The following is a 15,102-nucleotide window of genomic DNA, read 5'->3' on the forward strand; positions in this document are numbered from 1 at the left end:
TAATGATGTTTATAATGTTTATTTTTTGTGTGTTGTCTGACTCTAATGCTCATCTAACCTTACCACAGCTGATTCTGATTTAGGTCAAATAATTGAGACTCTTCCTCCCATGGCCTTGTATATCTGAGTTGATATTTTGCCGCACCAAAAAATCCTTCCACCTCCCTCAATTTCATGTGTTCTATACGTTCCATATCAACCATCACTTGGGTCCACTATTTTTACCAAGGCCTTTCTTGGTTTTTTTCTTCAGAGTTCCTCTTTTTACTTGTTTCAGATTATTGCTATCATAACCGGGACTTGACTGTTCTTAAAAATCTCTGTAACTTATCTCCCTGTTTCAGGACTCCGGCAACATTCCCGAGGCCATCCAGTCGTACAGGACTGCGCTGAAGTTAAAACCGGACTTCCCAGATGCGTACTGCAATCTGGCGCACTGTTTGCAAATAGTGTGCGACTGGACGGACTACGACGCACGGATGAAGAAGTTGGTGAGCATCGTAGCCGAACAGCTAGACAAGAACAGGCTGCCGTCGGTACATCCACACCACTCCATGCTGTACCCTCTGACACATGAGTTCCGCAAGGCCATCGCGGCACGACATGCCAACTTGTGTCTGGAGAAGGTTAGTGACCGATTGATTATATATATTTAAGGATTGTAGACATTTTTCATTACAATTATTGACAAATTGAGTTTTCACAACAATTTGGGTTCTGGAAGCTGATTCTATACGCAATGAGAATAGTTGTTTAGGAGACAGATGTTGAAGAACCAAAGCTGAAGGCCTGGGTTATGTAAACTGTAGTTTTAAGATAGTATACTAATTTTATGTTCTATTTAAGTAATATTTAGCATTATACTCCTAAAGCTACCCCATCTTTGGATTTCAGAATTTGTCTTTGTATGTTTTTATGTATATGTCAGGTGAAAATTAAGTTTTTGTCTGAGAGAGTTTTTAGTTAAATTTTTGAGCTTTGTCTTCAAAGTAAGTCATAAGGTTAGTTTGTGTACAAGGAGGAGTTATATTCTTTGATAAGGCATTTTGGTTTGTGTATAGCATTAAGTTGTAAGATGTTAACTGTTATCTTTCTCACTAAATAAGAGACTTAGTAACAAAAGTTTTGAACTTTTTTACCCTTACGTCATATATTGAAGTATATTGAAAAGGAGTATATTGTATCTTACTTCAATCTTACTCCTTTTGTACGAAAAGTTAGTGGTACCTAACATATAATCCTATGGTTGCAGATTCACGTTCTCCACAAACCACCTTACAAGTATCCGAAGGAGGTGAGCGGCCGGCTGCGTATCGGCTACGTCTCGTCAGACTTTGGCAACCACCCGACCTCACATCTGATGCAGAGTATCCCCGGCCTCCACGATAGGTCCAGGGTGGAGATATTCTGCTACGCTCTCAGTGCGGACGACGGAACCACCTTCCGCACCAAGATAGCCCGCGAGTCCGAACACTTCATTGACCTCTCACAGGTTAGTTGTGGGTTATGTTAAGATGATTGTTAAGATTTAAATCTAGAGCTAGTTTTCGTCAAGGAAAGGCACTAGGATTTTGATTTTGTAGAGTTAAGGGAGACCAGCTAGCTTACCTTAGAAGAATTACAGGTAGAACATAAAACATACAGAAGACATCTAAAATACATGTTTTATGTGTCTTCTGTCTCTCCTATGGCTTACTTTTTCTAAGGTAGGCCTAACATAATGGATAATATAGCAATTGATTCTCAAAGTTAAGGTATTCCTGAAATGTGCCTTTGATATTGTTATATATGTATTATATATTGTATTATATATTGTATTATATATTGTATTATATGGACTCATTTGGAAGAGCAAAAAAGAGGGCGATTACCGATTAATATAATACCTAGTCCCCAAACATTCAACAATTACCTATCCTTAAGATTCTAGGTACCTAATTAAATAATAAAAAAAAAACAATATGTAATTTGAAATAGTTAAAAAAAAATCAAAAATTCTATTTAATTTAATATTCAAGAATAGGTGCAATGCTTGACAACAATGAGTGGAATCATACTTGCCCACCCCTATCCAAAACATAATATGCAAACATTCATTTTGGCCAAAGAAATGTCTACTTAGTGATGGTTTAACTATTCTCAAGTGTTTAATGTTGGAATTTTACCACAGATCCCATGCAACGGCAAAGCAGCAGACAGAATTAATGCAGATGGAATCCACATCCTGGTCAACATGAACGGATACACCAAGGGAGCCAGGAATGAGATATTTGCACTCCGTCCAGCACCTGTGCAGGTGGGTTGAAAATCTAATATGACTTGAGAAAAATACTTTGAAATAGATCAAATGACTGTTTATCTTCAATATGACATGAGTTGAGCGCTGAAACTCAAAATAATACTCAGTAATGTAAGATTTGCATGGTATTTTATATAGGTTGAGTTTTTGGATAAACTGTTTACCCATGTCGAAAGACGTAGGTCTGTCTTTCTCGAGTTAGCATGTGGGGTTCTTTTTGTTCGACCGCTGGTGTCTAGGTTGAGATTTATGGTTCCAGGGATCTTGAGCATCTGGTTTGTCACATTAACAATGTAAGGGTCTGAAATCTTCCTCACTTGTAATTTTCCTGCTGCAGAATAAAATTAATTTCTCTGTTTTCTACTTTATCCCCTTATACAAAGAAGCCTTTATAGAGAAAGCAGCCCATTGTTTCCATCAAAGTTTTTTATTTTGAGTTTTGGTAGAATGTCTGTTATGGTGATTTTCTCATAATCCCATTAAATAACTAGAAAATAGGATTTTCTTCAAAACAACCAGGGAAATATTTTTATTGAAATGTAGTATGTTATAGTCCTTTTAATTTTTCAACTAAATGGTACAACCCCCATTGCTGTAAAAATTACGGTTTAAAAGTTATCTCAACTTTTGTGATTTCATCAATCAAATACTCCCACTGCTTCCCCATGAAAAGGGTTGTTGACAAATTAATTGGAGAAAGTATGTGTCAGATCTGTGGATACAATACTCCCTGGTGTGGTTTCAAGTCCGCACTAGTGAGTACTACGACTATCCCCTGATAATTAGTCCAATTTGTTAATTACAAGACTAAAATGTGGTTCGCATTCCACTATAAACTGTAAGTCCCTTAGTTGGTATAGGCTGTAAGGGTTATTAATTAACAGGCCTGTCTAAGGAACATGTTGACCTTAGTAAGAAGACTATAAGATCGCGCCAGTCATCTCCATTCATGCTTGGCTTAAAATACCTACCTTCATGTGGTCGCCATTTCAATTAAAAGTAAAGTATTTAAGTATTGCTGATACTGTTTGTTTTTCCTTTAACTTTGTATAATGCCCCACATGAATGGAGATGACTGGGACGGGTGGCGTCGTCCTGTAATCCAGCTACTAGGAGGTCACGAATTGTGGATATTTATATGGATGCCCTGTGGATGCGATGCTCCCTGGTGTGGATTAACGTCCGCACTAGTAAGTGAGTACTACGACTATCGGCAGTACTATCCTGATAATTAGACCAATTCGTAAATTACAAGGAAAAAATGTGGTTCGGATTCCACTATAAACTGTAGGTCCCTTAGTTGCCATTAGCTGTATGGGCTATTAATTAACAGCTGTGTCTAAGGAACATGTCGGCCTTAGTCACTAACAAGACTACAAGATCGGGCCACTCATCCTACACTCATCCTTCACTCATATTTGGGTTAAAATACGCTAGGGGTCTGCGAGTCAGACTTTTTTGGTTCGGGTCGGGTCGGGTCGGGCTGATAATTTTGGTCCTCGGGTTTCGGGCCAAAATCGGGTCGGGCCAAAAATTATTAATTACCAGATTTTTTTTCTTTTTTTAACTCCTATCTGTGTTTATAATATTACTTAAAAATAACATATGAAAAACGATTGTATTTATGTATATCATTTCATGTTCATAACTTATTTACAGCTTAGGAGTTGCCTCAACTGCAAGAAAGAAGAAAATAATTTTTTTTATCAAGCCATTCTTTCCCATTTTCATAACTGTTGAAATATCTAAACAGCTAAATTACAACAAGTTTGTAATGGAACTTAATATAAAAGGATCATAAACAAATCAATTAACCTTATCTCAAGTTTAGGGCCTGTGGACTGGCTTAAAGACTGCAAGCAAGAAGAAAATAAAAATTCTATGTTTCCACCATGCAATATGAATCATTCATTCCCTGCCTCCTAACCTCCTAAGTATAAAAACCTCACACTTACAATAGCATTATTAGTTACATATCATCATAAATAAAGAATTATTTATTATTGGCATTACTAGGCCTACAGCTTTACATAGGAATTATTTTTTATAGGGCCTAAAATAGTAATAGACTAAGCAACATGACAAGTGGAGAACTCATTGAAGAAAAGATTGTGTGTAAACTAATTCACTTTAAAAACTCTAAAACAGTAAATAACACACATACATTGTTTATGGTATAGTTAGTTATAGTAAAGACTGTAAAAATTGCATATATCATGTCATACACAGTTATAGACCTACGGTATTGCAAGAGATTAAAATCCTAAAACAACTGATTTTAGCTAATAAATGAAAAGAATTAAAAATCCATAAACTCAAGTTAAACAATATCACAATTATTAGGTACCTGAAAAGGAACTCTTAATATATAGAAAATTATATTAAATCAAGAGAAAAGAAAGTTAAATGCTAATTTGGCAACATAAGCAGACAGCAGAGACATTATAGTGTCCTAATTAGCAACACAACTCAATGTTTTTATACTGTAAGTCGATGTTTTTGAAACTGTAGGGTCTTTTTCTCGGAAGGAAGGGGGAAGGGTAGTAGAATGTAAACAAAAAACCATGAATCACTCTCACAGCCGGGCGCCCGGGGACACTCAAGGTTACAGACCCTCCCCCTCCCCTCCCCGCCCCTCTTACACAACCAGAGCCAGGCCCGGGGACACTCAAGGTCATAGACCCTCCCCCTCCCCCACCCCTATTACACCACCCGATTGTTCCAATTGCTGACAAAATGCAAGTAACGAAAGAAGGAAGTAGAGACAAAAAGATATATTTTCTTTATTCAAAAATATAAAACTGTTACAGATAATTTCCAAAGAAATTAATTCATGGTAGTTTGTGTCTTGTAAATATTGTATTGGATCTTAGAAATATCTTTTTTGAAACTCAATCTAACTTAAGAAAAAAATAATTTTACTGATAAAAACTTTCATAAAATTATAAAATATTTAGGCCTAACCTCTTTGTAGACTTGCTGATACTTGATACTTAAAAAAAAATTAAATGGTGACCATACAATGCCGAACCAGACGATCAGAAGTGTTGTTTTGTTTTGTTACTGAATGACAAAAAAGACACAGGAAAATAAAAGAACAAGATACAGATCTGTACACGATATCAGATATTTCTTTTGTTTATAATTTATTATGTAAATAAAATACTAAAATATATTTTAAACTAGGTATGGAATAAACAATAAATAATTAAACTGGTACCTCTGGATAAATAGTCTTTCTTTTGACTTCGTTTTCTTTGCACTGTTGCGTCACGGCTTTTGTTTTGTCAGTAGACGACTGGCTCTGGCTAGTGACAGTACGGCATTTGCTCTGTTGTGTCTTTGTTCTTAAACGTGAGCAAACTTAATATTTAATTATAATTTTAACGTTTTAATTCCGCTGTAATAATATATGTAAGAGTGTTTCTTTGAAAATTACTTATTATAACTTTGAAAATAATAAATTTTTTTTGGCCCGACCCGATCTTGGCCCGAAAAAATCTCTGACCCGACCCGGTCTCTCGGGCCTTCCGCTGGCCCGACCCGACCCGAAAAAATCGGGGACCCGCAGACCCCTAAAATACGCACATAGTGGCGTCCCCATCTTAAATAATTGATTGATAAAAACACATAGGCCTCAGGTGTTTGGAACATTCCAGCCTTAGCAGGTGAACTGTTGGTGAACTCATACCAGGATAGGAATCCACGACGCTGTCATGGAAGTGTGTTGTGTCACCGACTCACCTAAAGCTTGTCTTTTACAGGTGATGTGGCTAGGCTGGTGAACTCATACCAGGATAGGAATCCACGACGCTGTCATGGAAGTGTGTTGTGTTACCGACTCACCTAAAGCTTGTCTTTTACAGGTGATGTGGCTAGGCTACCCTGGCACTAGTGGAGCCTCCTTCATGGACTACTTGATCACCGACCAGGTGACTTCTCCGGTAGAGCTTGCGCCGCAGTACAGCGAGAAACTGGCGTTCATGCCTCACACTTACTTCGTTGGAGACCACAGGCAGATGTTCCCCCATCTAAAAGAACGAGTCGTTCTTACTGAAAAGGTTTGTAGCCATAATTTTGTTTCTGTTGTGTGTTTGGTTTGTATGTGTGTGCTTTATATGCCAATGACATTTTTACATTATTGAACGGTCCAAACCTGGTCTGATTACTATCTAACGTCGACCTTTTTGTTAGATATCATCATTAATTCATATCCCAATGACAAAATCTCTACTGAAAATGGATCTGTTCTGAAAATTAGGATTAGAACCTGCGACCTTCTGATTAAAAACGTTTGTTAGGAATTATTGAGCAAAATTAATTCAACTTGTGAATATTTTTTTAAATATTTTACATATTTGGTATGTCCTGTTAAACTTTTATTACACTGTTCAAACCGTATTATACACACTTTTAAATTTTTTGAAATAACTTTGTCTACTTTGTTTAATTGATACTTGATATTCATTTAATTCAACCATTCTAGATTTTTCCAAGAGAACCGCAAGCACATCACGGTACCACTGTTTAACCTAGTGACATTTTAAAGGAAATTAAAAACATTGAAATTGTCTTACTTATAAAAGTCAGCAGGATGATTAATGTTATTGCTTGTTTGCAGTTGGGAGGCAAGAAAGATATTGCGGACAACGTGGCTGTGATCAACGCCACCGATCTCTCTCCCATTATGGAGAGCACTCAGGTAATTATAACTGTTATATCGACTGATTGGCTTACGAAAGGGTTTTTTTCTTGAGTTTTGTAATCCTATGAAATTATCCATAATTCAAACGTGCATTCTTCTACTGTGGCCAGAAGATGCCACCTGTCACAAAGGAATACTAGTTCAGTTGAATAGTAGTTTGCCCCAAAGATGGACAGCTGCTATGCATCCGAAACATTGGCCATTAGTTTCACTATTTTAACAACACAGTAATCACCCGAAGACCAAGATTTGACAATCTGCCGTGACCGTGGAAGCCTTTCATCTAGATAAAGGAATACTAATTATTTATATGAAAATGGTATAAGATTACCCGTTTCCGTCTATGATCCTAAATTTGTAGTGATAAATTTGTAGGATCATAGACGGAAACAGGTAATCTTATAACATGTTAATATTCAAGAAGTGATCCTGGACCAAAGCATATCATTATATACTAATTATAGTTTGCACCAAAATCCATTGTTTTTTCTCAATTATTTATTTGCCATAATAATAAATCAGTACAAAATATGTGGGGGAGCAAGCTGGTCTAGTAGTAGAGCGCAGGACTTCAAGTTCTGAGTTCATATTCCACCAATCACCAATGGATTGTATCTAAAAGATGAGGCCACAAACCTTTAGGCCTAGCCTGGAGTAATGTTAATCCAGAACCTAGGGTCCTAAGGGGTACGGTACAGGAAGGAAAACAACAAAATAACAGGAGTTATATGATATTTATATGTATATGTTTCTCAGGTGAAGGAGGTGAAGGTTGTGGCACCTCAAGTAGACAACAAGAACAGTCGACCTGTTGAGATCTCACTCAAAGTGGCCGAACTCTCCAATGCTTCACCTATTGAAGTAAGTGATTTGTGTAGGCTAAAACCAATACAAGTTTATCTTGCAAACCAAAACCATGTACAATGTTATTAGTTCTATCATTGACTATCGATAAAACTAGACAAATTATCCCCATGTTAAAATTGTCACTAGTTTTAAAGTAAAAATTGACAAAAATTGGTTGGATTTGAATTAAGCCACTGTAGACTGTAACTAATCTCTGTACACCGTATTTTTTTGCCAAGCTGAACTGATAGAATGATTTATTGTTAGCTATAGCATATTTTTGTCACATCAACTATCCCAGTAACAAAAACCACGGGTTGAAACTAAGGATGGGCGTGTCTAAAATTTTCGAGAAATTTGCTAGATTACAAAAAGAAAACGTAACAAGAACACACATAGTTCGGGTGACTTTCTGACTTTCAGACTTTCTGAAGGCGTTTTTTAACTGTGTACATCTCAAAAATCTATAAAATTGGTTTATCCAGTTATTTGTCTATACCGGATATAATAGGTTTTACTGTATACGATATCATTATCACCGCGATCAGAAGTAACACAAGTTCCTGTAAGCTTTTGTTATTTTGTACACTCGTTTTGTGCTTTATTGTTATTTATTAACCACTGTAGAATTGTGCAAACAAATGATTCCCGAGTAATGTGGCGTCAGCTGATGCCTTAGCAACCAGTATTCATTATTCTTGTTATTGGGTTTTTAGAGGAAGGTACACAAAATTGTAACTATTCAATAAATGATTTTTCTCTCTTACTTAATTGGCCGTAAGTTTATTTGAATCACAAACAACCACTACCAAAATGGTGAGCCCGAAATATGGCAAGAAGAAAGAATCTTGCCTCAAACTTAAAATCTATTTTCGTCCATCCTTAGTTGAAACAATAGAGTTTAGCTGCTAACTTGTTAAAATTAGAGTACTGGGGCTATAGATACACTGTAATATTCACAACAACCTACTCTATGAGAAAATCCCACAACAGGGCAAAATCAGTGTTATTTAGTGTTCTTTTGTGAATCTGTTAGCCCCTAGAATCCTAATTTTCTCAGGTATGCAAGCTAAACTCTATTCCTTTTCGAATAATTCATTAACAGCCAAAATGACTTTCCTTTTTTGCATGGGTATAACATTGAAATTCAGACTGATGGTTTGTTCAACTATGTTGCTTTTTTAATAAAAAAAAAAAAAAATACAGCTGGTCCGTCTGGATGGGATGTCTACTTTAGTATCCTAAAAGTCAATTTTACTCCCTGAATAAAAAAATAAGACAATTTTGACAGAAAATAACATAAGGCTAGCTTGTTTATTTTCATTGTTGTTTATTTAAACATTAATTTTGTCCACAGACAATGATAGCCTCCGGCCAGATTCAGACGTCAGTGAACGGAGTGGTCGTACAGAACGGACTCGCCACCAACCAGACCAACAACAAAGCAGCTACTGGAGAAGAGGTGCCGCAAACTATAGTGATCACCACCAGGCAGCAGTACGGGCTGCCAGACGACGCAATAGTCTACTGCAACTTCAACCAGCTGTACAAGATTGACCCACCTACGCTGCAGATGTGGGTGCATGTGAGTATCTCGGGAGATGGAGTGAGAAAATAATTACTGTTGATGGAATACAAGTGTGTGTGTGTTTTAAATTTATTTTTGTCTACGATTTATTTTAGGACATAGGACAGTGTAATTTGTAGGTGAGTTGGTGGCTCAGTCGGTAGCGTCGCGGACTTCGGGCCCAAGGCAGAAGTGTCGTGGGTTCGGATCCTGGTCACTGCCACTAACTTTTATCTGTACAGTTCACCTTTGTACTGTACCGGCTCACCCCTTGCTTTGCTGGATACGTTCCACGCACAGATCTGTAGTCTATGTGGACGGGCAAATGCAAGGTTAAAAGAGGCCGCCAACCTCTTTAAAAAAAAAATTAAGTAGATAACTGAAAAGAGTAATTATTTCATAATTTTAAGGATTCAACATGCATAAGGTTCTATGATTTTTGTGAGGATAGCGGGTTTACCTGAGTGGCAAAGAGTCCAACTTGCACAAGAGACACACAACTTAACGCTACATACACAAAACATTACAATATTTCACAACCACTGACAACATTTTCAACCAAGAAAGAGAGTTTTTTCTTCAGGTCTAATATGGTGGTCCATCATATTATTTCATATGATAGATTTTGTTTTATGTCAAACTCTTTTAGATTATGTATTTATATTTAATGTTTTTCACCTCTTAAACCAATTAAAAATCATTTTCAAGGAACTAGGCTACAGTACACTCTCGCTCATCTGGATCGGCCTTGTCCGGACTCCCGCTAGTCCAGATCGGCAATTGTGAATTTTTTAGTGGCACAGTAGGGATTTCTTCAGTTCTGATTATCCAAGCTAAACGGGACCGAGACTACCTCGGATAGTCAAAAACTCGGAAATCACGGCGTTAAAAATTATAGGTTATAATTAGACAAAAATCGTATTGAAACTGGAGAGTATGGTTTATTATTACAGTACAGTAATAAGTGATTTATGCTTAAATAAAAAAATATTTCTCTACCAAATCGTACCTAAAATCCATCTATTACCGGTGAAACTGCATTTGCTGGGCTATCAATACTGTGGACCTGGATTTTTCGTAATCCGGACCGGACACCCGCCACATTAGTCTGAATGAGCGAGAGTCTACTGTACTACTTTAAAAAATTTATGATCATATTTTTATCTGTATATTAAAGAAATCCCAAGTGGCTTATATAAAGATTTTTTATTTTTCATTCACTAATTTCAACTAGTTTATCTGTAAAAAAAATAGTGTTCATAGGCTAATGGATACATATAAAAATTTTTGCAGGATTTTAAACTGATGTTTCGTCTTAATATTGGATATTCACAAAAAATGTCTTTCTAATCTGCTTTCTAAAAAAAATATAATTGTTATGTTTTGTAATTTTTTTACTGTGTATTTTTGATTCCCTGTACTTTCAGGTATTTTAGTTGAGTTCTTAATATTTTTATGTTTAGTGACTATTAACCGAATGTCACAAATTCTGCTGCAGATACTGAAGAACGTGCCCAACGCAGTGTTGTGGCTGCTGCGGTTCCCGGCCGTAGGAGAGCAGAATCTGCAAGCTGCGGCGCAGGCTCTGGGTCTACCCCCGGGCCGTCTGTTGTTCTCCAACGTTGCCGCCAAAGAGGAGCATGTGCGACGTGGCCAGCTAGCTGACGTGTGCCTGGACACTCCTCTCTGTAATGGACACACTACCAGCATGGACGTGCTGTGGACCGGCACACCAGTAGTCACACTGCCAGGTAAAAAAAACAATACTTTCCAAAGGAACTTGATTTTTGGGGTCCGGTCCGACCCAATTTTGCCTGAGAATCAAGAGCTCAACTGTTTTACCTAACCTTCTGTAAGTCTTAAAAAAAATGCTAAATTCATTTTTATAACTTAATGAGTTGTGTGAATAGTGTAGCCTTTTACAAACATTATATGAGCTTGTTGTCTATTGTTATCACCTCTTAATTCATGTATTTATCTTACCTATGTACCTTGTAGGTGAGACGCTGGCTTCACGAGTAGCAGCCTCTCAGCTAGCCACTCTAGGAGTGCCAGAACTGATCGCTCGCACCAGAGCTGAGTATCAGCAGATCGCAATCCGTCTCGGCACTGACAGAGAATAGTGAGTGATGCTTTAATGTTTCTTTATTTGGAAAAATTCTATTAAGTAACAAGGACGGATTTTGTACGGATGGGTAAGCCTTAGTAGTAGTTAAACTGACAGTTTCATTTGTATATTGAATGTTAGTGTGTATATCAAGTCAAATCAAATCAAATCAAATCATTTATTCAACCAGAATTAACAATGTATACAAGTTGTATTGGCTAAGTCAAAATGAAATAAAAGTTGGATACATATACTTAAGAACTATTTACAAATATACAATCTTATACAATATACAATGGTGCAGATTTATATAAAAAAATTTACATCACTATTCATGGAACTGAGTTTAGATGAAAATTCTTGGACGCTGTAACAGGTAAACTTAATCAACAAAGATTTTAATTGTCTTTTAAATTTTAACAGGTTTGGTTCAAGTTTAAGAAAAAGTGGAATTGAATTAAAAAGTGATATGCCATTGTACAGTAAGTGTTTCTTGAAGAAATTAGTAACATATTATATACGTTATGTGATAAGACACTGGCAAGAATGACTGAAAAGGCTGAACACAGGTAGAATGAGGTGTCAGCAACTGTGCTGCTAGTATGTGGAAAATATAAAGATTGGCACAAGGCTCAATATTCAGGTGGCATAATATCCAAATGTAGATTATAATCACTAAAATACAAACGGGTTTGAGAGCACAAGATCTGGGAATTACAATTTAAGTAGATTTTATTAGGCTGAACATAATAAATATAACCTAGGTTTTAGTATCAGGTTTTGAAGCTTTTTGTAATCATTTCTTTTACTTGTTTTTTTTTTTTTTTTTTGCTCTGTTTGAACCTTTTATTTGCCTGTCCACACAGGCCTCGGATACATGTGCGGAACTTATCTAGTATAGCCAAGAAGTAAGCCGGTTTTAGAGTGAACTATACTGATCAACAGTAGTGGTGGGAACCAGGATCCAAACCAAAGTCAACTGAGTTACCAACTTGTCTGTGTTACAGTTTGAAGGCCATCCGTGCCGAGGTGTGGCGTGCACGCACCGAGAGTCCACTGTTTGACTGTAAGCAGTACGCTACAGGCATGGAGACCCTCTACAGGATCATGTGGAACCGTCACGCCACCGGCGACAAGCCCGACCATATCTCCGCACAAAATGTAGACTGAATCAATCGTTTTATGTAAAGACATATTTCTATTTTCCTCGTAGTTTTTTGAAGCAGTCGTTTAAGTGATAATAAGATTTTACTACACAATCGATAATAAACAAATGAAGTATTGACGATGTCCAGTCGGCATATAAATGTTACAGTTGCTGTTCCGATTTTAAATATTTGTTTCATTTGTGAATGTCACCGCTTCCGATATTTTGTCCCTATTTTATTGATAGATGTTAGATGTTTGATATTAGTTAAGGATATTTCCGGTAGAGTGAGAAGTGTTTCCTCCATCGATTCTTTTACGAGCAGAGATGAAAGATGGATAATGATATTTTAGACGTGTCCAAGTTGTTACTTTAAGACTTATTTTAGTTTTTAGTTCAATTCGGCAGTTTCATCATTTAAGGATAAAATGTATTAAACTTTTATGAATGTTGCATTTTCTATATGAAAATAATAACAAATGAATAATGTTTCAAGATGTTCCGTTTTATTTATTTGTACATTTTGCCAAAGCTTTTTAATAATCTAGTATCAGCACTGTTGTATTTGCTGGTATTAAATAAATATTTTGAAATCTGAGGTTCTTGTCTTTTATTGCCCAGATCCTTAAAAAAACCTTTCTTTTATTTTTTAAGCTATAATACTGTCATAATTCGGTTTAATGGTTCAGCGCCATATTTTTAAATATGGAAAGAAATCTTTGGTAAGTATTATTGCTTGTCATGACTGGAACTTACAAGCCTCATAATAACAACATAGAGAATCAATATGTTTGCACTTGTCAAGCTTTTTGACAGGCTGGATCTAATTTAGAAGGTATAATGTGAACTAGGGATGGTCAAGTCTCGAAATTTTGGGAAATTTTCGGGAATTTTTAAATCTCGTTACACGAGACGAGATTTCTTTTTGGGCAAGATTTTTATCAAGACAATAAAAAAAAAAAAAAAAAAAAATTAAAAACTCCTGCAGAAAGTTAATGCAATACCCGCAATACAGGAGCGTGTTGTAGTTGCGTTTCCTTTGCGAAGGTGTTCTTATTTAATTAATTCTTCAAAAATGTAAATATTACTTTAATTATTTTAATAACATTTGAGAAGTTTTGTTAAGAGTTAGCAGTGTGAGGAATGTTTTATTACTATAAAAAAGTCACAACAAGTAACTATTTTATAAAAATTAATATTTTATTTTATGATTTATTTTATTTTAGGATAAGTTGAACTCTATCCTAACTAATATCACTGTGTTTCCTGATCGTAGGCATTTTTAATAAGTTAGGCGTGATTAATAAAAAAATGTTATGCTGATGTTTTTTAATAAAAGATTGTAAATATTCTTGCCTATTATCATTATTTTTGTATTTAAACAGTAATCTAACAATGTTACAAAATCAGGTAAAAATTCCGAACGTGCATTTCCCGTTGTGTATGAGAAGGGAAATCCCGTCTCGATCTCGTCTCGAAACTTTATGAGAAATAAAAAATCTAGTCTCGTCTCGTCTCAAACTAAAAATCCAATCTCGTCCATCCCTAGTTCACACATAAAAAACTTGAGAAGTAAGTTAATACAAAACCAGAAAACAGTACCGGCTACCGAAGCTAGCTATCAAAGTATGCTGTGCAATGCAGCATACATCTCGACCAACTGAATAATCTTGTCTTGAGTAAATAGAATTTGCCAAGAAGAGGTTATTTTTCTTAAAGATCTGTGGCTGTCCACTCTAACGCAATAGCAATCAGAATACACCATTCAATCAACTCAAATATCACCATTTGCAACTTTTTGAGAGGTAACATGTAAATACAGTAGTAGATATAATTTTTTCTCCGGTGTTTTTAAAAATATACTAGAGGTGGTCCAGTGATCGAAAACTCGACCAAAAATAATATGACGTAATGAACAGAATTTTCTATTTTCACTCCATGCTGTAAATAAAACATGTAGTGGGAATTTCTTCCATTTGTTTTGATTTTCTGTTTATATTTCATTGTTATGTCGTCACCAGCATGGCAACCCATAAGGCCCAAGTAAATATTTAATAATATTTAAATTATTTTTCTGAGCTTATTTCAATTTTTAACGTGATTCTGCAGGAAAATATCTTTCTAACAGTATGAGTAGATTTTCCCTGCGATGCACATAAGCTGAGAAAGAAGGTTTTAAAGAAACATGCTTGCCTATAAATATAGAGATAAATTCCATTAAATCTAGCTGATCCATCACTGCTTAGTATGTATGTTTTTGTTTTTGTTATGGTAAAACCACACACATATGACGATGAAGCATGACAGGGCAGCAAAATTTGGAGCTGTAGCGTAGTGATTGAGAACAAAGCTGTAGAGAAGTGGTTGTTGTTTATAAATAATAAAATAATCCTCTACATTTGGGGCAATTTGGGCCAGTGTTCTCATTTGT

General features: G+C 35.9%; 1 protein-coding gene across 2 annotated transcripts in view; it reads left to right on the forward strand.

The window, feature by feature from the left end:
• LOC128995877 (UDP-N-acetylglucosamine--peptide N-acetylglucosaminyltransferase 110 kDa subunit-like) overlaps positions 1-13,269 on the forward strand; it is a 109,997-nt gene extending 96,728 nt beyond the window's left edge. For both annotated transcript variants that reach the window (XM_054420902.1, XM_054420903.1), the window contains 10 exons: positions 345-626; positions 1,253-1,492; positions 2,171-2,296; positions 6,166-6,360; positions 6,921-7,001; positions 7,761-7,865; positions 9,208-9,435; positions 10,916-11,168; positions 11,416-11,539; positions 12,532-13,269. In XM_054420902.1, the coding sequence (XP_054276877.1) occupies positions 345-626; positions 1,253-1,492; positions 2,171-2,296; positions 6,166-6,360; positions 6,921-7,001; positions 7,761-7,865; positions 9,208-9,435; positions 10,916-11,168; positions 11,416-11,539; positions 12,532-12,694 (1,797 nt within the window). In that variant the 3' untranslated portion in view covers positions 12,695-13,269. The remainder of the gene's footprint in view (positions 1-344; positions 627-1,252; positions 1,493-2,170; positions 2,297-6,165; positions 6,361-6,920; positions 7,002-7,760; positions 7,866-9,207; positions 9,436-10,915; positions 11,169-11,415; positions 11,540-12,531) is intronic.
• The last annotated feature ends 1,833 nt before the right edge of the window (positions 13,270-15,102 follow it).

Source organism: Macrosteles quadrilineatus, unplaced genomic scaffold, assembly GCF_028750875.1.
Source record: "Macrosteles quadrilineatus isolate MER2022 unplaced genomic scaffold, UCM_ALF_1.0 Scaffold_5__1_contigs__length_97177068, whole genome shotgun sequence".
Classification (NCBI taxonomy): domain Eukaryota; kingdom Metazoa; phylum Arthropoda; class Insecta; order Hemiptera; family Cicadellidae; genus Macrosteles; species Macrosteles quadrilineatus.